The sequence below is a fragment of the Gavia stellata genome, chromosome 24 (genome assembly GCF_030936135.1).
Source record: "Gavia stellata isolate bGavSte3 chromosome 24, bGavSte3.hap2, whole genome shotgun sequence".
Taxonomy (NCBI): domain Eukaryota; kingdom Metazoa; phylum Chordata; class Aves; order Gaviiformes; family Gaviidae; genus Gavia; species Gavia stellata.
The window spans coordinates 8128824-8150953 of record NC_082617.1 but is presented as its reverse complement, the minus strand read 5'-3'; the positions used below and the strand labels follow the sequence as shown (position 1 = coordinate 8150953).

Below are 22130 nucleotides of genomic sequence, written 5' to 3'. Positions count from 1 at the left end.
CTTTTAAGCCCTTACAACTATGTCCCTGTGTTGCAGGAATATTCAATAGAATGACATTGTGACCTACCCAAAAGTTTATGCTTCAATATCCTGCACAATAAGCTCTAGATTAGTAGTAAGGGAGGATTCAGGTTACCAGAAGTTTGCAGCAGTTTTGCAAAGCAGAAAAGAATCAGAAGCTACAGATTCAAACATCTCTAGCAAAAAAGGTGGTTTTTTTAAACCTCAGTGTCTAGGTTTTTGAGGCCTTGAAGGACTATTCTGATCATTCACTCTCATCTCATGCAGGAAAGGGGGTACAGAGTATGATTCCCACAGCCAGCCCAACTCTGAAGTGGATGTCTCAATCCTCCAATTCTAGTAAGCAGTTCCTGTAGCCAAGTACTGCTGCTGTTACACTTGCGTTTGATTTCCTAATTTGAATCTTACAATTTTTCCTCCAACAAAGTACAGGCATTTATTCTGTTTTTGTCTTGTAGTCTGTATCTAATAAAAAGAGTTATTTAATTTCACTCAGCTCTGATCAAGCTGTCTCTTCTTCTTCTCCCCAGTAATAAGCCAAATAGACTAAGCTGTAAGCTCTGGGTTTCTCACTAATAAGTCTGCTTGCCAGCCCATGAACTTCCTCTTTCTACATCAAGATTTGCCTTACCATTTGAGAGGGTAGGCAGAGCAACTGAATATAATTCTCCAAGGATGGTCTTTGCCACTGTCCTACAAAGAAACATACTACAGAGCGCCTTATGTGCCCCGATATCCTTGCTCTCCATCCTGGCAATATTACTAGGGGAAGGAAGCAGCACGTCAACAAAGGGGGAAGAGGAGTATGGAGTATCTGATCAATGTACATGGCCGTCAGGAACACAAGAGATCAAGCCACAAGGAAATGAAAGACTGGAAGCAGTTACCTGAAGGGCTGTATGGAGCTGTACATCTCCTGGGACTGGGAAACAGGCAGACCACCCCTCAGCCCAAGCTGAGCTTGGGCCTGTAAGGATGTGTGGAGGGAAATGGGAATCTGTTGAGCAGCAGCAGCCTGCAGAAGAAATTAAGATGACTGAGAGGTACAAAAGGAGTCAGAAACTCTCCCAGGCTGTTAAAAATCCATCAGTTTCCTCTATGAGTCAATCTGCCACGACAATTACCTACACCGCACCTTTATCCAGCCCCTGCATCATTCCATGGAACAGCAGCACCCTGGCAGGGGAAGATACTGCACAGGCACCCAAAAGGGAAGACTGATGCCTGCAAGAGGCATTTGATGGACACATGAGGGGACCAACGTGCTCCACACACAGAACAGGCACTGACAATCCCAACTCTCACTTGCCTGTACTCTTACCTTGAAGGGGCTCTCCCCAACCCTTTCAACACCCTATTTACTAAGGCTAGTGAAATGTCTCATCAGTATTGACAGGCTATGGAATTTGCTGAAAGTCACTTTACCTCACACAGACGCCTCAGCATCTGCTTCAGTTAAACCCAGTCCAAAGGCACTGGTACAAAAGGGGAAAAAACCCTCAATTCCCTCCCTTCAATTTCACTGACCTGTGACACCCACTGGGAAGCAGCATTCAAGGAATCTAAAGGGAGCCACATCTAAGCTCCTTCGGGCTATCAGAGAGATAAATGACTCCTCTTTTCTTAAATACTACCCTGAAGATTCCTTAAGAAACCACGAACTAGTCGTATTTCTCCCTTACCTGTTGGTAGCTTTGCTGCTGAGGTATCGTCTGAGGGACCAGGCGGGGCTGACTTGCAAACACATGGCCGTCCAGATACAGGGGTGGAATATGGTTACCTAAACATCAGAGAAGGCAGGCTGTAAATTCAAAGTACAGGGGAAATACAGGCACAGTAGACTGCCGAGACCTGCAGGTCAAGACTATTTCCTACCTCTCAGCAACCAACTCAGCAAGTCAACTCAAACATAGTACCCAATCAGAAGAGCCTGTAAAGCTCTTAAGTCCACATACCAAAACCAGCAGCCCAGTTACAGTAGCAGGCTTGCTGAGAATTAGTCGTACCTTTCTGTAAGAGGCTAAATGTAAATCCAAGTTTCCCACATCCACAAAAAAAGTCAGAGACACTAACAGTTCAGGAATTGGTGAACTGCACTTCAAACTGTTCCTAAACGCCAGAAACCTGCTCTGCAATCATCTCATCTTTGCAGCTAGGAGGGACAGAAAGAGCAAACATGGCGTTTGAGACCTTCACACCAGAGATCTAAAAGCCATATTCACCCCAAGGGTGGCACCAATTAGAAAGTGCTGTTCCACTCCTGTGGTTCTGTGCAGCTCTGAACCATGGGATTTACAAGCAAAATTAGGGTGGGTGGGGAAGGAAATGACCTGACTTGAAACAATCCTTCTTCCAAATGGAAGCTAGTAACGAGCCACTACAGTGGTCCATTCGCTATCACTTCTGTCCAGCATATTCCACTCCATTCTTGAATTGAGGAATGAGAAGGATACTGCATGCATGAGAGGTCCTTTGGGACCAAGGAGTCAGAGAATCCAAGCACATTTCCTTTTTTCAGGTGCTCTTCCCTAATTATACACACTATCTAACATGACTGAGCTTAAGTTTTTCCTCTAACTCAAGGACGGCAACACCTTCCCACCTCCCAGAGTTCTGCAAACTGTAAGCAAGTTGTTATTATGTACGAAGAGCAGAAGGTGCTCAGAACCTGTGACGTAAATTGCAAAATGGGCAGAGCCACAGTTGATATTGATATTGGGACTGTTGAAGTCTCTCAGCCTTAGGTTTCTTCACTTCCCTTCTATTCTATTGAGCACACAGTGAAGGGTAAGCAGGATCTATTGAGACATCACAGAGACTTGCCGCTACACAGGGAAAGTTGTCCTTGTGCTAAGTTTATACTAGTCACACTCAAGTAACATTCCTCAAAGTGGTAGATGGTCCCTCTTTCTGTCTTGACTGAATTGTTGTTAAGAATCTGTTAAATACCAGCCAGCTGCTTTAAATGGAAGCTCTTCTCACCATACTCTCATCTACCAGAATCCAAGGATGATTCCTAGATACCAACCAGACAATGCAAATACTGCTACTGCAGTTTGTGGGTACCTGGAATAGATGCAGAAGGTGCTACAGACGCCACAGGCATGGGAGGCATAGAAACTCCACCAAAAGAGCTGTAGCTGACACCGTTGGAAGCTCCAACACTGGAAGGAGGCTGGATGCCTGAGCCTGCACCTCCTGGGGAGTTCTGTTCTGGTAAACTAGGAGAGTTTTCCCAAGCTTTACGAGCAGACTCCATCTATGGAAACGAAGGACAATAACTACAGACAGTTCAAATGGGGAGGACAATACTGAGGCTTAGAGTTGCTCATCTATGACATATTAGTTCAAATTAAATCTAGCCTAGTTGTAGCAGAAAGCTAGCAGGTCTCAGGTCAAGGGGTTTCACACCAATTCCCAGCGGGCAAGCATCCTTCACCAACACTCAGTCCCCCTTGGTATTTGCTGAGCTTTTTGTGGTTGGGGTGGTGCTGGTTTTTGTTTGGGTTTATTTTGGGTTTTGATGTTTTTGTTTGTATGTTTGGGTTTTAGTTTTTTGTTTGTTTTTTTTCCTTCTTTAAACCATCAGGCACCTAGGATCTCTGACCAGCCATATTACCCAGTTATTAAAACAGTAAGAAAGCTCTGTTGCACTTGTTCCAAAATCGTTGAGGACTTTAGCATCCAGCATGCCCTTCCTGAATAGCATATATGCACAACTTTTACAGAAGCTAACTAAATATTTAGCAGTACCTAAAAAAACGCTCTGGGAAAGATCTCTCCATCCTCACTACTCTGGCCATGGAGACATGGCATCCACACCTAGGACAAACACACATTCCAGCTTGCTTACCTTAAGAGTAAGGTCTGCAGTGGGGAAGGACATGGGGTTCAGGCCAATGCACCGCTGGAGGTGATGATCTCTTCGCAGAATGGGAATGGACTGCGTTAACCCTGCCTAAGGGGAGAGTCATAAATGGTAAATACTTTATAAACTCTTATGAGAATGTCACGAGCTACCAAGGCTGACGGAGCCTCAGCTGGCAGCTCTAGTAACTACACCTCAAAGGATTTAATCCTCCGTGGTACTGCAGGAGTTAAGTATCGCATTCAACCGTGATCTATTCTGCTGTTGGAAGCTTCGGTGACATGCTATGTCAAATTACACCAGCTTCCACTTAAGCATCAATTTGACCCAGTAACTTCAATTTGCAGAAGAGTTCTCCCTCCTGTCCCATATTTGGGACCTACCTAAATTCAGACAAAAAGCTGTTTCTGAAAGAGCACTTCTGAAAAGAAACACCCTTTAAGACAAACCTTCAAAATACAAACTTGAAGACATTTCAAAAACAGCTTTGTGAGCTTCTTACATTGCTGTCCACAGCTGAGCTACAAGCTGGGCTTTCAGTGTGCTCACTCCTTCACATATAATAATGAAATACCCAAATGGCTGGAATAAGCTAGGAACCTCCAAAAAGGACCTGACTAACCAGTTACAGTTCTCTGCCTTTCTGTGGCAGATGAGACCACCTGAGGAAGCTGGCATTCTGGGCCTAAAAATGCCACTGTCCGCATCATGTCCCTTACCAGCACTCTTTTGTGTCTCACGGGAGAATGGTGATCTCAGATCTGCAATACCCCTTGCTTTACACAGGTCACTGAATGATAATGGAGTTCTCTCTATGTCACTTCTAAGCTAGTGATGTTCATTTTATCAAGGTACCTTGAGGGCACAGATTCCCATTATGGATTTTAGTCACGTGTGCTGCCTAAACATTAAGTGCGAAGTCAGCCGCAAAGAAATATACTTGCTCTCTTTGGAAGCATCTGAGGTTTAACTAAGGAGCATCTCCGATGAATCAATGCCAAAAGAAAAAAAGAAATACTTACATTACTGGCCAAGGCATCCTGCAGTTTGGTGACAGGGTTAGCTGCAGTGCCAGAGGCAGAACCAGGTGGCAAGCTGAAGTCAGAGTCCTGAAAATTCAGAACACACAAAATTCAAATCCAGGTCCAAGGGCCACCCATCTGCTTCTCATGGTTAATGACTTTAGCCTGAACCATGACACTAGAAACTAAAGTTTGTCTTCCAGTAAGCCTTACTGGAAGAGAACAAAAAAACATTTCTCAGCACTCAGCAGCAGGCAACCCCCAGAGACACACAAAGGCTTAGATGGCCATAATTTTGTCCCTCACCTCTGTTACCACCCCAGCTGGTCCTTCGGACAGTATTTCCAAGAGGGTATTACATGTTTGCCAAGACATCTTGAGTACCTGGTTTGTGTCAGTAATGAAATCTAAGGCAAATCTACAGCTGGAAGCTTCCTCTAAATAATCCTCCTGTCTCAAATCACCTTTCATATCTCAACAAGCTCAAATCACCAAGAAGATAAAATTAAATTCAATCCTCACTTTAGGATTTACTCCAAATTCAATGGGTGGCACAGGAAGTACAGAATCCACGTGAATTTCCACCCCGTTAACAGGGGGAATATTCCCTTCCAGCCGTTCCGTTCCCTCCGAACCCTTTCTGTTTTTCAGGGAGCGTTCGTTGCCGATTGGTCCAGGCTTGTGTTCCTTGTTCTGTCCTGAGCCTTGATCTGAATCCTTAACAGGAAAGCACAGAGGCTGAGACACAAAGACCGAATAACCCAATCTCAAGCCTTAAAAATGCTATCAAGAACAACACAACCACTTCACAAGGTCTCTCACTATGTGCTCTGGCTTGGCTGCAAATCCAGATTACCTTTTTATCAGATTGCTTCTGCACTTGCTCCTTCTGGCAGTCAGGCTTTGGGTCCACCAGGCCAGCCCCATTCATCTCCTCTGGTTTGAGGGTGCCATATGGAGAACTGCGCTGAGAGGAGGTAGCGGAGGATTCCCGAGACTCCGCGCTCAAGTCAATGCCACTATCCCCCTGGCTGCCTTTAAAACCCTGCTATGCAAAGCACGAAATGTGTTAAAGCCCCAGACTCCGACCCAGCTCCACAAAGGAGGAAAAAAAAAGAATCCCAGAAAACAGCAAGACCATGTCCCCTTTTCAAATCACATTCTCGGTTAACTGCAAAGGGCCTGACCTGCAGCATCCCTTGGCTGCTGCTTCAGTTCTACACAACCCTGAGAAAGGTTAACCAATGCACCAACCGCACCATGGCTTCAGAATATAGAAAAAGTGTCCCATGTAGCAACTAGGCTGAGATTGCCAAACTCATTTCACTTGTGACCCAAACCAGATTTGAACTCTGGTCCCCAGAGGTAAAGAATTCAGGAACCTCCTCCGCCCTCCCTGCAGTAAGGCTACAGCTACACACTGCTCACAGGCATGAGGCACACAAACATGACCTACGGGATTCCACCATCCTCGACAACACTCTGTGTCCAGTTAGGAGCATAACCCTGGAATACCTCTACCAGTTACTCCAGATTTATACCCATGTGTAACACCAAGCAGCACTTGGCCCCCTAGGTCAAGATTTGAGCAGCATCAAGCTCAGATTAGAACTGCAAAGGAGACAGTTTAAAATTGCACAAGCAGAGCTGAGAGTCGCTAAGCACAGATGGAGCAATGAGAAGCATAAGCCACCTACGTTAATATTTTATACACACACAATACCTGAATGGTACATTAGGTGCTACTTACCTCAGTGGTGCTAGATTCAGTGCCATTAAAGGTATTTACAGGCTTGCTCCAGGAATCGCTGCCAGGAGACTGAACTGAAAGAGCTGGAAGAGAACGGAGGGCAGGGTTCAGCTGCTTGAAACAGAACTGTGAGCACACCTCGTACACCATGCATGTTACACTATTAACTTCCCATTTCTAGATATGAGATAGGATATTTTCACCACCTCAGAAAGCTAGTGCTCCCCATTCAGCTGAGACATGACACAGCACTAAGAAGTCAGGGTATGGAGAGCGAGGGTAGAGAACAGGGAAGAGATTTCTTAGGGAACATGAAAACACCAGGAGAAAGAGCAGAGATAGAAACAAGGGAGGCACTAGCTATTTGGGGCTAGAGGATAAAAAAACAGAGGAAGGCAAAGTAAGAAAATGGCTGATGTAGACCCAGCCCAACAGGCTAGAAAATCCTATGTAGAATCTTGATGTTACAAGACAACCCAAGAAATAGATTAGGAGACTGACATGGTCAACAACAGGAGGAGGATGGTTGAACAGTACAACTTTGAACAGATGCTACTCCAGATGTCTGCTAGCTCCCCTCCCACTTCCAGCACCAGACAAGAGAAGGTTGTCTCCTCTTAAGCATGGACACCCTGTCCTTCCTGCACATACCAGAGGATTCCCCAGCTGTGTGAAACACTCCAGAACAGACAGACTCAAACTTACCTGGGCTGTTGCTCTCCCAGATTTCTGTGCCCAGGCTGTTTCCAGAAACTGTTACATCACTTTGCTCCAAGCACAAACTGCTCTGCTTCTTAGCAAATCGAGGAGGAATGCGAGACTGAAGGACACGGGCCTTAGCTGGTGCCTGAGACAGAAAAGGCACAGGCCGTAAGACCTGTCACTGCATTGGGCTAACACAGTCTGCTCCTGGCAAGTTCAAACCCTGGATTTCTAAATGCTGCAATGTGAAAAGCCTCCAACTCATGTAACAGAACCAAACAAAGTAGTTCTGATTCCCTCCCTGCTCTTTTTTTTTTTTTTAAATGGACTCTGTGGCTACTGGGAGGCTCCCCTAGTCTAACAAGGCAGTGAAAAAAGCTGCCTTCAGCAGTATGAAACTGTTTTCTTTTGGGTAGGCGGGGGGATAAGATGCAAAGCAAAATTAACACTACAACAGACTTGCTCTGCTTAATTCCTCTCTTTTACTCCAGCTGAAGCAAGATCAATTAATAATTTCATAATACAGAGATGGCGCTCTATTCAGATTTTGGCTCTGTGAAGAAGAGAAGCACATCTCTGCAACTGCAAGACCTTTGCCACTCCACATGCACACGTTGCCTTCAGCTTAATTTTAAAGATGCCACGCAACCAGGCTTTTATAACTTTGCTTGTGAGACTCGCTGAACCTACCTACCACAAGCCCTCCTTGTCGGGAAGCATTTCCCAGTGATGCTTTTCATTTGCATTTAGTCCTCCAGATTTCACTGAGTCTCCTTTCACATCAAAATATTCTCTTATCCCCCTAGAATCTGGAGTCTTCCAGTACATATAGACAAACGCCCCCCTCCTAAACATGACTTAACTAAGCTATTCACCCTGCAGTCTTAGATCTTTTCTTGTAAATCAACTCCTTTATCCTATTCTGAACATGAAATGTCAGAGCTTCTTCCAGTTTGTTAGTTTCTTTCTGGTCAGGTGCCCGGACACAAACATGACACCTCCGGCAAGGAAGCTACCACATCCTGTTCTAGCAAGAACACATTGTTGACACAGCAAGAGTGCAGAGGTCCTCCACTGCTCACTGCTGCCCAATATCCTACCAACTACAGCCAGCAACTGGCTTAGTGAGCCAAGATGTTTTGGATGAGGATCACTTCAGAAAACCCTCCTTAACTCACAATCAGTAATTCTGCTAGCAAACAAGAACAGTCAGAAATCTAACCATCCTTTCCAGACTAATGGCCCCTGCCCATCAGAGCCAAAATATCCTTCCGGGGCCTAACACAGGATCTGTACTACTTTGGCCAACTGCATGTTTTTCTGCTCATTCAAACACTTTTTGGGGCCCTTTTCCTCTGACTGCAGTCCAAACAATGTAGCAGGTTAAGCTTTTTCTGCTTCCCATTCCTCACCTGAGCAGCCTGTTCCTTCTTCCTTCGCTCCTCTTCCAGCAAACGACGCTGCTTTTTAGTAAGAACCTCAATGAAGCCTTCACCTGCCATAGAACCTACTTCATTCTCTTCTGCTGTGTTCGACACCCGATTATCAATGATGGTACCTGAACAAGGAGCCATATACGAGGAAAAAAATAGTGCATGTGTGTATGCATATAAAGCTTATAATCACAGTAATTTAAAGAGTGCATTCCAAATAAGATCAATGCTACAGGCAAAGAAGTTCAGCCAGCAGCGCTGCAGTTAAGCTTTGAAAATGAAGCCATGGTAGTCTGCTGACATCTACCAGTCACTTTATGCTGTACGGCTTTGCTCTCCTCTGCCTCAAGACGACCACGCTTCAGCTGTGAGAGCTTGGGAACATGAGCCATGTGGTAACTCAGGTAACTTTAGCTGTAGTATCAGTTGCAAAAAACCTCATACCTTTCCAAATACTAGCAAGGACAAAGCAGACACAGGAACTTTTGAAAACACGCCCAGCACCTCTGGATGTAAAACCTCAGTTCTACGAACAGCAAAAAGCCTAATGCCAATGGTTTCAGAGATACTAGTTTCTTGCCTCCCTGCCATGAACTCAAATTCCTCACTCTGGATACTCTTTCAACTTCCTTCACACTACATAAGGTATTTTGGGCTTGAAATTTAACATCTTACAGGGAAATATGGAAATATTCTCCCTAAAACTAAACTTTCTCTAGAATAAACACTAGAGAGACTGTCAGATCTGGCTGAAAGTTTGGGTTTAAAATTTAAAACCATCTTCGTCTCCCAAGTTTTCCCTATTTAGATACACTAGAATTTTCATGTTTGTGTAAATAAATGGAAAAAATCTAACCTGATATTTAAAAGTACACTGGACAGAATTCGCCTGGCTTGAAGTCAGCCACAATGTGTTACCCCTTTAAAGAAACAAATGAATTAAGATACTCACTTCCATAACTCAGTTCAAACTGTGACAAGGCCTCTCCCTTCTCACTTGCTCTTTGCACAGTGGATTTGGGCTCCTTCTCTGGCTTTTTACCTGGCCCCTCAGTGCTCTCTGAGTTCGCATGGGAGGCCCTATCCAAGCTGTAAATGGAGTGGCTGCTCCCACCACTGGTGTTGCCAAGGCCCCCTCCTTCTTCTGGAGACCTAGAAGGAAAGAAGGGAAAGGAATTAGATTTGTCACTAGAAGATGAGTAAAAGTAGCGAGAAGAAAACATATGGGCTATATTTTCTTTACCAGTTTTCTAATCGTATCTCAACCTGCCCCAGCCTTTGCTCAACTGAAGCAGACATTAAATTCTGAGCACACAGCCCATTACAAGGATGTTACTGGGGAAGTGGGATGGAAACAGAAAACCACCTGTACTCATGAGTCAATCAACATGCTGCCCCTGCAACAAAGCTAATACCCTAGCTTATCCCTACAAGGAGGGCTCTGTGCTTCTGTACAGTGTCTCCTACCCTCCTATGACACTGCTCTAACAGCCCCCCTGTTTCTCTTTGCAATCAACATGCATTTCTTGGCAAGCATTGCATGAGGGGAAAGGAGATGGGGAGAGGCTGATGACATTGAGCAAATAAATTCCCATTTTGTTTCTCCCAGAATCTTTTTGTCTATTTGACCACCATCCATACATCATTCCCAAGTGTTCAACTCACAAGAGGCATGCTTAAAGGAGAAGGGAAAAAAGCCTCCCTCTTCTCTTACTTTCCCTTTCTACCTGCACGCATCTTTCCAGACACCAGCTCTCCTCTCCCTTATTTCCATATAAACTACTATTAGTTACTAGATCCAGGAGTTGCAGGAGACAGATCACAAGAAGACAGAAAACAAAGAACAAGTTGCCTATTTATCAGTGCTTTAAACCCAATACAATGCAGCTGCACAACACTCTTTCTCCTGTTCCTGTTAAAGGAAAAGGGTAACAAGGGAGCTGTCAAACTGGCCCAGGACCAAGGCCCGCCTAACCCAGCGTCTTGTTGATCACCAGATTCTTCACAAGACACTTGCAAGGAAATACTGATTCCCTAGCATTAGAGTTGTCTTAAAATACTCTCAGGAGGAACTCCTCCCACCAGGCTAGGAACACACAGCACTGCTTGCCATTCATCACCAGTCTCCACTAAGGTCTAAGAAAATACTTGCTCAGGCAAAGCTAGGAGTAGCAACGTCACACATTGTGCTCAACCTGCACAGCTCACAGCAACTTATCCCAGGAAAGCCCAACCCTCACTTTTGTGCTTTGCTACACTCTGCTGGGGACCCATGATAGGAGAGGAAGGACACTGTAAGTTTGGAGTTAAGGACCAGGATTTCCTTCATTATCTTTCATGCCTCTACTGAGCGGCAGTCCAGAGAGTAGAGAGCTGTCTTGGCCCAAAACTAAGGTAAAGAGCAGCAGCACATGTCATGCCCACAGTGTCTCAGCAATTTCCATAAACCTGGATTCCTAGCATGGAAGCAAAGGCATCAATCAGTTGTAAAATAGACAATGATGAAACCCTTGGATGTCATAAGGTTGGATAAACAGTGCTGGAAGTCAGCTGCACTAGATGAAAAGAAACACAGCCACCAGCTCCTCACCCACAGTCCAGCCCTTCTCCACTCCTCCAATATCTGCGTATCAGACAACAGATATCTGTACATCAGAATGCAACTTTACCTTTTGCTTTTTATCAGTGTCCCGTTCTGCTGGGTCTCATATCTGGAAGCTGCTCCTACACCAGTCCTGACAGACTGCTCGGCAAACCCTGCTGGCTCGGCCTTGCGGCTCTGCCTGTCAACAAGCGGCCTTTGGCTTGAGAAGCTCCTCTTCGCTAGTTCCCTCTTCTCTCCCAAGCTCCCACTCCCAAGGCCACCGTCCAGCTGGCCTTCGCTCTCTGAAACTCCATCTCGCCTCTCCCGCCGCTCGCTGAAGTCGCTGCTTTCAGATGCTGTCTCCCACTCCTCGTTGGCATGGTCCGATGAGTTCTGGTAAGACAGCTCAGGAGATCGTCTGCCCGAGATGCTGCTCTTCTCTGTGGTGGTCAGCTTGGGTCTTCCAGGCCACTGGCTGGGCAGCAAGTTGGGGCCTCCCTCCTCGGGGTTCCACTGGCCAACCGATTCCCTCTCTTGCCTGAGGCGCCTGAATCGCGGGGGCTTGTCTTGTCGGGGGGGACGCCGCCTCCTGAATGGCCTGTTCTCTATGTTCTCCTGATCCGCTGAGTAATCCTCCTGGAAAAAGTGCCTTTTGTCATCCAGATGACTCTCATCAAAAACCCGGCTGGAGAAGGAATCCACGTGTTTGTAAGAATCCTGAATGTAGTCCCTGTCAGACTGCTGCCTGCTCCCAAAAGTGTCTGATGGAGAGGTGTGGCTGTACTCCTGCCACCCTGCTCCCCCACTCCTGCCTTGCCACTGGGTGGGCTCCTTACCCATGAAACCCCTTCGCCCATAGCCAGAGTTGCTTAGTCTTGGTGGCAGTGATCTCCCAAAAGCTCTTGGAGCCCTCATCTTAGGATCCAGACTGCTGTGATCATCTGAATAGATTTTGTTGGACCTCCAAGACTCTTTGAAGTCTCCCTTTTTCAAATCACTGTCCTCCCTGTCCAGCACAGAGCCTTCAATGCTGTTTTCCGAACCCCTCTGCCGGCGACGCTTGGGGAGCTCCTCATACTCTGACCCTTCACTGTGCGTCTCACTCGCAATCCGGCGCCTTGGCTTGCCTCTGGGGAAGTCCTCTGGCTGGTTGAACTCGCGAAGCCCTCGTCCTCGGCTGCTCCGCTGGTTGTTATAGACTCCCCGGCTGCCCACAACAGTGCCTCGGCCTCTGAAAGTGAACTCTCTGAAGCCTCTCCCTCGCCCACGCCCTTGACCTCTCCCACCAAAGGCTTGTTCCTCATCAATGAAGATCCAGTTGTTTCTTTTTGTGGGAGGGAGATCACCGGACTCTCTGGATAGTTTGTTCTCCCAGGTTCTTTCTGGCTTCTCTTCCTCCTCTTCTTCTTCTTCTTCTTCCTCTTGGGATTTCTCAGCCTCTCGGGTAAGGCTGGCTTGGGAAGAACCTTTATCATCCAGCAGGTAACGTGTGGAGTTCAGCAAGGCTGCAGAATCATCTGACTCATTTTCTACTTTCTGTACAGCCACCTTCTCCTTCAGTGGGCGTGAAGTGTCCTCTCCCTCCAGTTTAACCTTCTCCATCTCCTTCTCCTTCTCTTCCACCTTGAGGGCTTTCAGGACTGGTTTTTTAATCGGGCCTGATCGCCGTGTCCTCCCCATTTGCTCCTGGTGCTGACCACTCGTGTTCCGGTTCTCAGGAGCCCACTCTGTTGTCTCTTCAGTGGGCTGTTTGGTATTAGCTCCTTCTTTCTTCCACGGGTCAGCACTGAATGACTGCTCATCCCTAGGCACTTCTTCAGCAACTTCCGCTGCAGTCTCTGCAGGTTTCTGATGGTGGCTGATATCCCAGCCGTTATATTCAGGCTTCTTCTCTGCTTGGATAAAATCGGGCTCTAGGGGCGAACACCTCAAGTTTGCATGGCGGTTGCCAGCAGGACAGGTTTCCTGCACGGTCTCCTGATGCTGAAACAAGATATCTTGGCCTATCCTCTGAGAAGACAGGCAGCTGTCAAAGTCTGCTTGGGCCTTCTTGTCAAAAGCATTCAAATACTCCTCCCCTCTTTCCTCAAAGAGATCTCGCTGGGTGCTCAGACTCTCTGGCCTTCCAGGAGCAGCAGAGTAACTGTCATTCCTGAGAAGGAAACAAACAACAAGCAAAAGAAAGTCAGCTAATGCAGAGCGCAGCAGGTCTCCAAGGGCCCAGGCAAGGCACAAGAGATGGAAACAAATAAATAAATTGGTGTTTGTTCTAAATCATGAGGCAATGAACCTATAAATACCTGAATGCTGGACAGATCTACTGTGGCCCCAGGCTGTACTGCCTGGTTTGTCAAATCAATGGATGATAAAGAAAGCAGTTCCTATGATGGGCAGCAAACTTAAGAAATAAAGGGAGATTCAGCCTCCAACATATGTGGAGATCTGAAAACAAGGAATTGGTTTCAGAAAATCCCCCAAAATTAGGAGACAAACTAGAAAGTATCAGAATTTTTGACTCATTGTTTTCTGTACCTACCCATGTAGGTGACAAGTGCCTCTCTCCTACTGAACAGGGTCCAAGCTGGTCACAGCCTTGACTGGCATCAGATAGAAAAAACTCTGAATAGCTCAGTCTGTAAGCACCTCCATGACATAAACACTCAGCAGAGTAAGGGTGCTACCAGATCAGTACCTTGGCCTGTTCAGAGATATCTTTTGGGTCAACTCTACACCTGCTTTTCAGTAGGAGGACTTATGCCAGCACCTCCCATCAGAGCATGCATGAGGACAGGGGAGTTCCGCACTCACCTGGCATGCAGCCCCTCCATCGTCATGTTGTCAGCTTGTTTTTGATGTGATAGAGAGTACCCTTTGCTCTGCAGAGATGTGTAGCTCTCCTGGCCCCACACTGGCACAGGGTCCAAGGCAGCAGTTTTCCTTTCTGCCTGCCCTCCCTGACAATTCTGATCTTCAGACCGACAGCTGCTCCCACCGATGGAGTCCTGCTGAATCATGGGCTTCATAATTCCTGGTCATAACAGAGTTCATACCATTAACACTAGGATCTCATAGCCAAGAAGAATTAACAATCCCCAGCTAGCTTGACTCCCTTTCCTTCCAGGGCAGCAGGTGACTGCAGCCACAGAAACCTTTCTGGTAGAGCGGAGCCTGTGCTTGGGAAATACACCTGGAGTGATACAGGAGGTGACACAGCTTTCAGAGCCCAGCCTGCACAGAACTCTACACACCATCACTGGCTTGGAAGCAAGCAGGTGTGTGAAAACAAACCACAAACTCAAGGAACAAACTCAAGGGAATACATCCTGCTGTTTACATTCACACCTCTGAAGATCAGTAACAAGGTAGGATGGTGCTAGGAGCACACAGCTCAGGAACCACAGGATTTCTCCATCACATTTCTTAAAGGGTGTCTACTAAGATTTCACATGACTACAGGAACTCGCAAACTGATCCTTTTCCTCCAATGGGCACGATCTGCTTTTACACCCACTAAGGCTCTAAAGCTTTTAGGGAAGATCTCCCATTGCAGTGCAGGGGATGAACAGGCAGGTGTCCTCCTTCCCAACCTCCTCTGTTCCCTCACCAGCTCTCACTGCAACTGACACTTTCTCATCCTTAGAGAAGGTCAATCACAGCCAGCCAGGACACAAAGTCTGGACAGAAGTAAGATGGGTGAAGCACAGCACCTTTCCTGATATGGACCAACTCAACAGCCATGATAAAGGGAAACATTGAAAACACCTTACCTGAAGGGTGAAGGGCTGAAGGATAGAAATCCACGGGGGTGCGACTCTGGGCCATGCGAGGGTCCATATAAGAGGGCATCATCATCCAGCGAGGATCAAAGCCAAGCATTTGGGGGTGCGGCGGGTAGAATGTCCGTTGGGGATGGGAATGGGATGGGGGAGGATAGACTTGCTGCTGCTGCTGCCAGTGCTGCATCTTGTACAGCTGCTCCTGCAGGGAAGAAGGATGGGCCGTTTGACATGAACGGTCAAGGTGCCAGGAATCACACCTGCAAACTGGCCAGCCAAAGGAAAACACACTCCACATGATAGAGGCTCAAAAACAGATCAGATGGGAGGGTAGAGCAGATAAGGGCAATTCACCACCAACTGGGAACGTGGCAGTTGTAATTCTCCAAATACCCGGAACAGCCAGAATATGTTGAAGCCAGAAGTGCAGCCAGAATCTCACACCTGTATGGGTCACACTACACGGCCAAACGCAAGGGATCACTTCAAGACTGGAGTCTGCATTTTCTCAATGCTTCTATGAGATATGGGACAGCTTCCTGTCAAACACAATTTCCTAATCGGAACCAAATACTTTAGAAGATGTTGCTCTTTGAAGGAAATGCAATTATAAGTTATTCAGCATGCATATATATTAGTTTTACTCATGTTAGCCGAACAGATTAGATAAGAACAATCTAAACTCAATTAAGAGAGCTATTAATATTTTATAGTATTTCCTGTGCATCCTCCAGAGTTGGGCTGACACCTTCGGGTTGTGTCCCATCTCCCACATGGCCAGGCCACCTTCCTTTATTTGAGGACTGTCATGATGTTAATCTGATCTGACATTTAACTTTTGCTAAAGGTCCAAGAAGAACCTATATTTGACAGGAGCTTTGTGTATTGAAGAAAGCTTTCAAAAGGTAAACAGAACCAATTAACATGAAAGCCGTCGATTTACCTGTCAAACTTTCCACCATCTTTTCTTACTAAGCTTACAACAGTGTCAGATACTGTAATTGTTTATAAAAAAGCCAATCACCTATTGCACAGCAAGAGCGACACCCTTAAACCTGAACCTGACATATCATTATGGCAAAAGAGAAACTCAGATAAATACAAAGATTATATCCGAGTTATCTAGTGCTCCAGTACCTTGGGGACAATATTTCATTAATGATACCAAGACTATTTTTTATTTTGTTCTTTTCATGGAACCATTGCTACCAAAGCAACGATCCAAGCCATCCAAAATACAAACTGCCTCATATATATTAACGACACAGAGGATAAGAGAAAATAAAATGAAAATTTCATGTTCTTCCAGTAGCAACGACCTGTGGTATTATTAGCATGACAGCAAAGACATCCAATTATTTTTAGTTTAAGAGCACCTCTTTTAAAGATTAACATTAGCAGCGTTTGCTGCTGTACATTTGAATCATGAAAATGTCAACTGCCCAGTAACAAGCACAGGGGAACATCCATAAAAGGGCAATTACTGAGTTTCCAAGCAAAAGCCAAATGTGAGCTCTTCACTGAGGTTTGCAGCAGCGTTGATTATATCACATTTCAAGTGGTTATTCTTGAAGAATGGCAATTAATTTTGCATTATCTCCAGCCTGGATATTCTGTCCCTTGCTTTGACTCAGCTGCCGTAAGGAGGCTCACTGCATCTGGAAGAGCTGAACAGTATGCAAGGCACATACAGCACTGTAAGTCTGGGCAAGATGCAAGACATACTAATCTGTTCAGGCTGATCTCTCAGAGCCCCAGGAGAGAGTTTTCAATGAAACAAAAATTAACAATTAAGACTAAACATATTTATGGTGCAAAGAAAATACTGATTTGAAAGAGCCTCACAGAAAAAAAGTTGGGTAGGTAGAAGATGAGAGCAGATGTAGAGGACCACCTCTCTGCAAAGACAGGAGATGGAACGAGAAGTGTCCCGCTTCACAACTCTCACATTCAGCCCAGAAGCAGAGTCCAACCACCTGCCAACCTAAGCACAGTTTGCCCCAGCAAGCCAATGGCTGCCCATACCTACCAGGGTAAGGGCACGGAAACTGCAAAGTGAAATGGAAGCAGCTGATCCCTGAAGGTTTTCCTTTCCCTTGGCCTGTATATCCATTCAGCTCCCTGCCACTGTAGCAGTGCTGAAGAACAGCAGCTCTCATCTTGTGCCAGGGAGTAAGAACAGATGTTCACCAGGTTCACTGCCAAAGGCATTAGAGACTTCACTGGATAAGACCTACAGCAAGTACTAAAGTAGCCACTGCTGCTCTCTTGACTTTGGACATGGGAAGGGGAACATCCCCAGCTTCTCCTGCATACACACATTTGCAAACCAGAGTTCTGCTACAAACCACACAGTCCTAAGATTTCACGTCGTCAGGAGACACCCAGACAACCGTGCAAGACAAGTCAACATTTCTGACAGCAGCGTCTCCTTTTCTCCCAGGCAAGAGACAAACCTGGCCTGCCCATGCCTCTCCCCAGCCACAGGAAGACCTAACCACAACAGCGCCAGCATCACGGGGTGCACATAAAATTTATGTAACCTATATAGAGCCCTTTAGCCCTGCCAGACAGGATACATCTGTGATCAAAAGTACTGAAAAAGGGCAGGGTAAAACTCCCATTTATCACCTCCCAGCCCAAAGGCGGTTGGTTAGTTTGTTGTGCAATTGTATCAAGAACCAACCAAACAACGGTTTGGTGGGGGTCCAAAGGAAGAGGGGTGGGAGTGTCACACCTATTACCTGCTGCTGTTGCTGCTGCTGCCTCTGGAATCGTGGGGGAAGAGACTTCTGGTATTTGTTGAATTCCTGTGCTGGGGAGGGAGCTTCTCTGAGCTCCTCCTCACTGCTGCTTTGGGCTGCTGCTGCTGGAGCAGGAGTCTTCTCTTCCAGATAGCCAACAGAGACATCCTGTGTATGAAACTCAGGGGTTGCTGCAGAGAAGAAAATAAGCCTTGAAGAGCCCTGCTCATGACAGAGCTTGCGAGTGCACCACTGCACCACAACATACACGGGTGTGGGCATGTCCTGACTGCATTACGTGGTTGAACTTTATTATAATCACATATAACACCTCACACACAATCTCCCCCATTTGCCTTGACAGCTCTAAAGGGCTTCGTTCATCTTATTTTAGCAATAAATTCAGAGATCCTCCTCTGCCATCAGCCTTCTGCTTAAGCACTGGGGGAAAAGTCTATTTCCCCTGTTACTCCTTAAACCTGCCAGCACTTACTGAGAACCGATTTTCTGATTTGTGGCCCACAAGCACTTTCTCAGTATCATCATCCAATCCTGAGAAGATCAAGAGGCCCACTCCAGCAAGGCCTCTGCTAGCACAGCTGACTAAGCATAAAGGCAACCAAAGAAGTTTGCACTTGTTTTAATAGGATTTTTTTTTTTTTTTAAATGAACCTTCATCACCAATCCAAAATACTCTGCAGAATACGAGAAGCAGCTGATTTCTCAAGCGCAACTGAAGTTACACTCCAAATGCTCTGTCCCAGGAACTCCCCCACGCTTCAGGTAAGAGATGGGCACAATGGCAAAAAAGCAGTTTTTACAAGGTGAAGCAAGCAATATTTCTTTACCTCTACGGAAAGCATGACCATTCTCTTGCACAGCATTTTTCTCTGTGCTTGGGGGTCGCAGGTCTTCATTCTCAGTGTGTTTCTGGGTCTCCCCACTCTTCTGAGCCAGTTTGCATTTCTGATCAAGTTGCTTCAGCTTTGCAGCACAGGCTGCCAGACGCTCCTCCCTGGCTCGCCGCTCCTCCTCCTCCCGTCGCCTCCTGGCTCTCTCGACAGCTTCAGAGATCTCAGAGTGCACAAACTTCTGTCTCAGTGGCACCTTTTCTTCTTTATCCTCGAGGGACTGCTGTCTGAGAATACTTCCCAGTGTGGGCTTCTGCCAAAGGAAAAACATTCCTCAATAAGCATGACCCAAACATCTCCTGTATCTTGAGCTTTGCATCCCACACTGAAAAAATCCCCTCTTGACTCCCTCCCCTCTATCCTCATGCACGCAAATCCCCCTTTTGGTGGGGGGAGTTACTGCTATCTGGTTCAATAGCTCCATCTTCTCACTGTCTGACAACCCCACTGCTCTGGACCAGCTTCAATTTCTTTTCTCTAGTGGGAGTGCTATGCAGATGGATTTCTCTCCAGCTGGATATAAAAAGAATTGAGAAATTCATCAGCATCCTGTTTTCAATAAAATGTCAAACTGGCCTCTTAAGGACAGCAATGCTTCGCATCCAGCAGCACAAGCCCACTCACGTGAGTTCAACCTACCTGGCTTTCAGACGAAGAGCTCCAGCCATTCAGCTTCCTCGGAGGCTGCTGTGAATCCTGCACTTTCCGGACTGTCCGGGACAAGGCAACTGAGTCGCCCCAATTCTTTCCTTCCTCCAAGGTGTGTTTGACATCTGCACTGTCTGCGGAGCTCAGTGACAACTGTCGCTGCCTTCTGGGATCCCAGCTGTTCCTGTAATAGCAAAGCTGTTTATGTGACATTTGCTACTTGCCTCAAAAAGCATTCGCAGTCTTATCAAGTGGCAAAGGCAACTGACTGTAACAGAAAGATCAAAAAACCAAACCAGCAGAACAAGCAATGCGCTTTTACTCCTAAGGTGCATAAAGATTAACATTACTATTGCGCAGCAGGGTAAAGATGAGACACAGAAAGAGGAAAAAAGCCTGGCATCCTGGCACTCAGCTTCGAGACCTACGCATATCCTTGAAGCCCACTCAAACAACGGCCAGTGGAATCAACAAAGTCACAGTACGAATTGGGGGACCAAGCCTCAAGATTTAGAACAAGTTTTAAAAAGATCCTGGTATTGTTTACTTTTACTGAAACAACTGTAGGTGCGAATACAACCACTTCTTACCACTTCTGTCGTCCATCTTTAAGAGTTTCTTCTTCTTCCTCATCTTCACTAAACTTCAGTTTCTCTGAGTAATCCACTTCATCATGAATGCCTACAAAGGGAAGATTGGAGAATGGATACCATGAACGGAAAGAAACAGGTCCCTTGTTCTGATAAAGCTTATGCCTTCTCTGGCACTAAGCCAGAGAATGCACAGGCTTAGCATAAACTACTCTGAAAACTGAATGTCCACCACAGGTACTGGAAATTATGCGAGTAGTGTGGACTGAACAGCTGGGCTGGTCCCAGAAGAGGAGCAGCAAGCAGTCTGGGAATGGGGGCTGCAAATGAGGACACAGCCACTAAGATACACTGTGTGTAATTGGATACTGAACACCATGACTGAAAAGGGAGAACTAACTCTTCTTCCCAGCAGCCATACTGCTGTTTGGTGTTGTCAGCTTTTAGGAGTCTTCAGATCCAGTTCCTTGAGTACAGTGTGATGGAAGGATCAGAAGGATCCATTGTGTCATCATTTACACCAACAGCAAATTCACAACTACACAGATCACTCTTTGCTTCCCCTCCTCCCTTCTGTGGCAGTGAAACCGAGCCACCAGAATACCCTGGCTATTTCATGCTTCGGAGAGGAGTAACTACTTTGCTTTGCCTCCTAATCTGTGGCCTGAAGCTGAAGAATGGAAGCACTTTACCTGCCCATCCGTCATCCGCATCAGTGTCTAGTTCATCCAGCCCCTTTAGATTCTCCGCATTGATAATGGTGGGCCGAGGTGCTCGCTCTACTTGCTGCCGAACTGGACGTGTTGGGCGAGACAGGCTGAGCCTGTTCTCTTTTCTACAGGGAAATACAAAGAAATGGTTAGAAACAGCAAACAGTAAAGAAAAGAATGTCGAGCTGAGTTCATAACAGTCAATCAGTCCTTTTCTACCATGCAATTATATACAAGGGCTCCAAGTTTCTCTCCCTGTCCAGCAGTTTCTTTCCCTTGTCTACATGGTACCCACTTCCCAGGGCTTACAGATGAGAGCTGCAACCGTTCCAGTTCAGGATCACACACAACTACTTCTCACATCCACATGCTCTTCAGACACACAGTGCTGGCAGTCCTGCAACATTTCAGATGCTGCTGTAGCTGGAGCAAAGTGCTGCTGCTTTGGGTAAAAACCAGGTTTCCTCTGTGGCTGCCTGCAGCTTCACCCACGCAACTGGATCCTTGGCCCAAATTCTTGCATAGTTTAAGGTTCATGTCACACCCTGAACTTGCATCTCAAAGTACGACAGTCATGGCAGCCTTACCCATCTTGGTCATTCATCTGGTATTGTCTGAAAGGTACCCGGGGCTCAAGCCGAAGCTGAGGAAGGGGGAAAGACCCTCGGTCCAGCGATGCAGGGGTCTCAGTTGGCTGTTGTGGACACATCTGGAACAAGGCAAAGCAGAATAGTCAGGTTTTTCTCTCTGCCACAGGAAGGTTTACCCAGATTAGGTTACAACATGAACACAGTAGCTGCATCCGCACAAAGGGAAAACAAACATTTCACGTCTGGCTGCCTAACAGACCACGTGCTAATGGTTACCCTTTCCAGCTCTAGAGGGAAAGCAACAACTTTTCCTTGGGCTGAGCAAGGCTGTGCTACACTATTCTAGCATGAAAGGGTAAATGCACAACAGGGGAAACTAAAACAGATCAAGAGAAGGATCCCTGAGCAAGCCCTGGGAACCAACTGAGAGTCCAGAAAAGAAATCTCTCAGCTGAATTCTTCAACCCCCTCCCTCCCACATTATAGGAAGCAAGGACATCACGCAGATGTGGGGAAAGGGCAACTTACAAAAGCAGGTAGCATGTCATGGTATGTAGGTGGTTGGTAGACGTTTCCCATGAACTGCGAAGCCCCTTTGCGGACAGGCTGAGCTGGGCGGAGAGACGGCTCCTTCGGATCGCTGGTAGTCACTGAGGAGGGGGCTCCGTCTCCCGTGCTAGAGGTCTTGCTGCCCAGCTCAGCAGGGGAGGCGGTCAGAGATGTGGCAGAGGTTATGTTCCTCCCACCGCCCTCCCTCCAACTGGTGACATCTGGAAAGGAA

General features: G+C 46.5%; 1 protein-coding gene and 1 non-coding gene across 5 annotated transcripts in view; both read right to left on the bottom strand.

Moving 5' to 3' along the window:
• The window catches only part of PRRC2B (proline rich coiled-coil 2B), a 37121-nt gene that overhangs the window by 8695 nt on the left and 6296 nt on the right, over positions 1 to 22130 (bottom strand). For 2 of the 4 annotated variants that reach the window (XM_059828962.1, XM_059828964.1), the window contains exons 6-26: positions 21878 to 22119; positions 21347 to 21468; positions 20742 to 20884; positions 20050 to 20140; positions 19451 to 19643; positions 18749 to 19064; positions 17901 to 18091; positions 15148 to 15358; positions 14189 to 14408; positions 11466 to 13532; positions 9749 to 9948; positions 8776 to 8921; positions 7367 to 7508; positions 6662 to 6744; positions 5768 to 5956; positions 5434 to 5628; positions 4912 to 4998; positions 3875 to 3979; positions 3088 to 3280; positions 1704 to 1801; positions 909 to 1036 (exon numbers count right to left, since the gene is read on the bottom strand). In XM_059828962.1, coding sequence (XP_059684945.1) covers positions 909 to 1036; positions 1704 to 1801; positions 3088 to 3280; positions 3875 to 3979; positions 4912 to 4998; positions 5434 to 5628; positions 5768 to 5956; positions 6662 to 6744; positions 7367 to 7508; positions 8776 to 8921; positions 9749 to 9948; positions 11466 to 13532; positions 14189 to 14408; positions 15148 to 15358; positions 17901 to 18091; positions 18749 to 19064; positions 19451 to 19643; positions 20050 to 20140; positions 20742 to 20884; positions 21347 to 21468; positions 21878 to 22119 — 5362 coding nt within the window. Of the gene's footprint in view, positions 1 to 908; positions 1037 to 1703; positions 1802 to 3087; positions 3281 to 3874; positions 3980 to 4911; positions 4999 to 5433; positions 5629 to 5767; positions 5960 to 6661; positions 6745 to 7366; positions 7509 to 8775; positions 8922 to 9748; positions 9949 to 11465; positions 13533 to 14188; positions 14409 to 15147; positions 15359 to 17900; positions 18092 to 18748; positions 19065 to 19450; positions 19644 to 20049; positions 20141 to 20741; positions 20885 to 21346; positions 21469 to 21877; positions 22120 to 22130 lie in introns of all 4 variants that reach the window. The other 2 variants (XM_059828963.1, XM_059828965.1) reach the window with 2 other exon arrangements.
• On the bottom strand, positions 2752 to 2839 carry LOC132319143 (small nucleolar RNA SNORD62). The gene has a single exon (XR_009484459.1). It is a non-coding gene; the product is annotated as a small nucleolar RNA SNORD62 (small nucleolar RNA).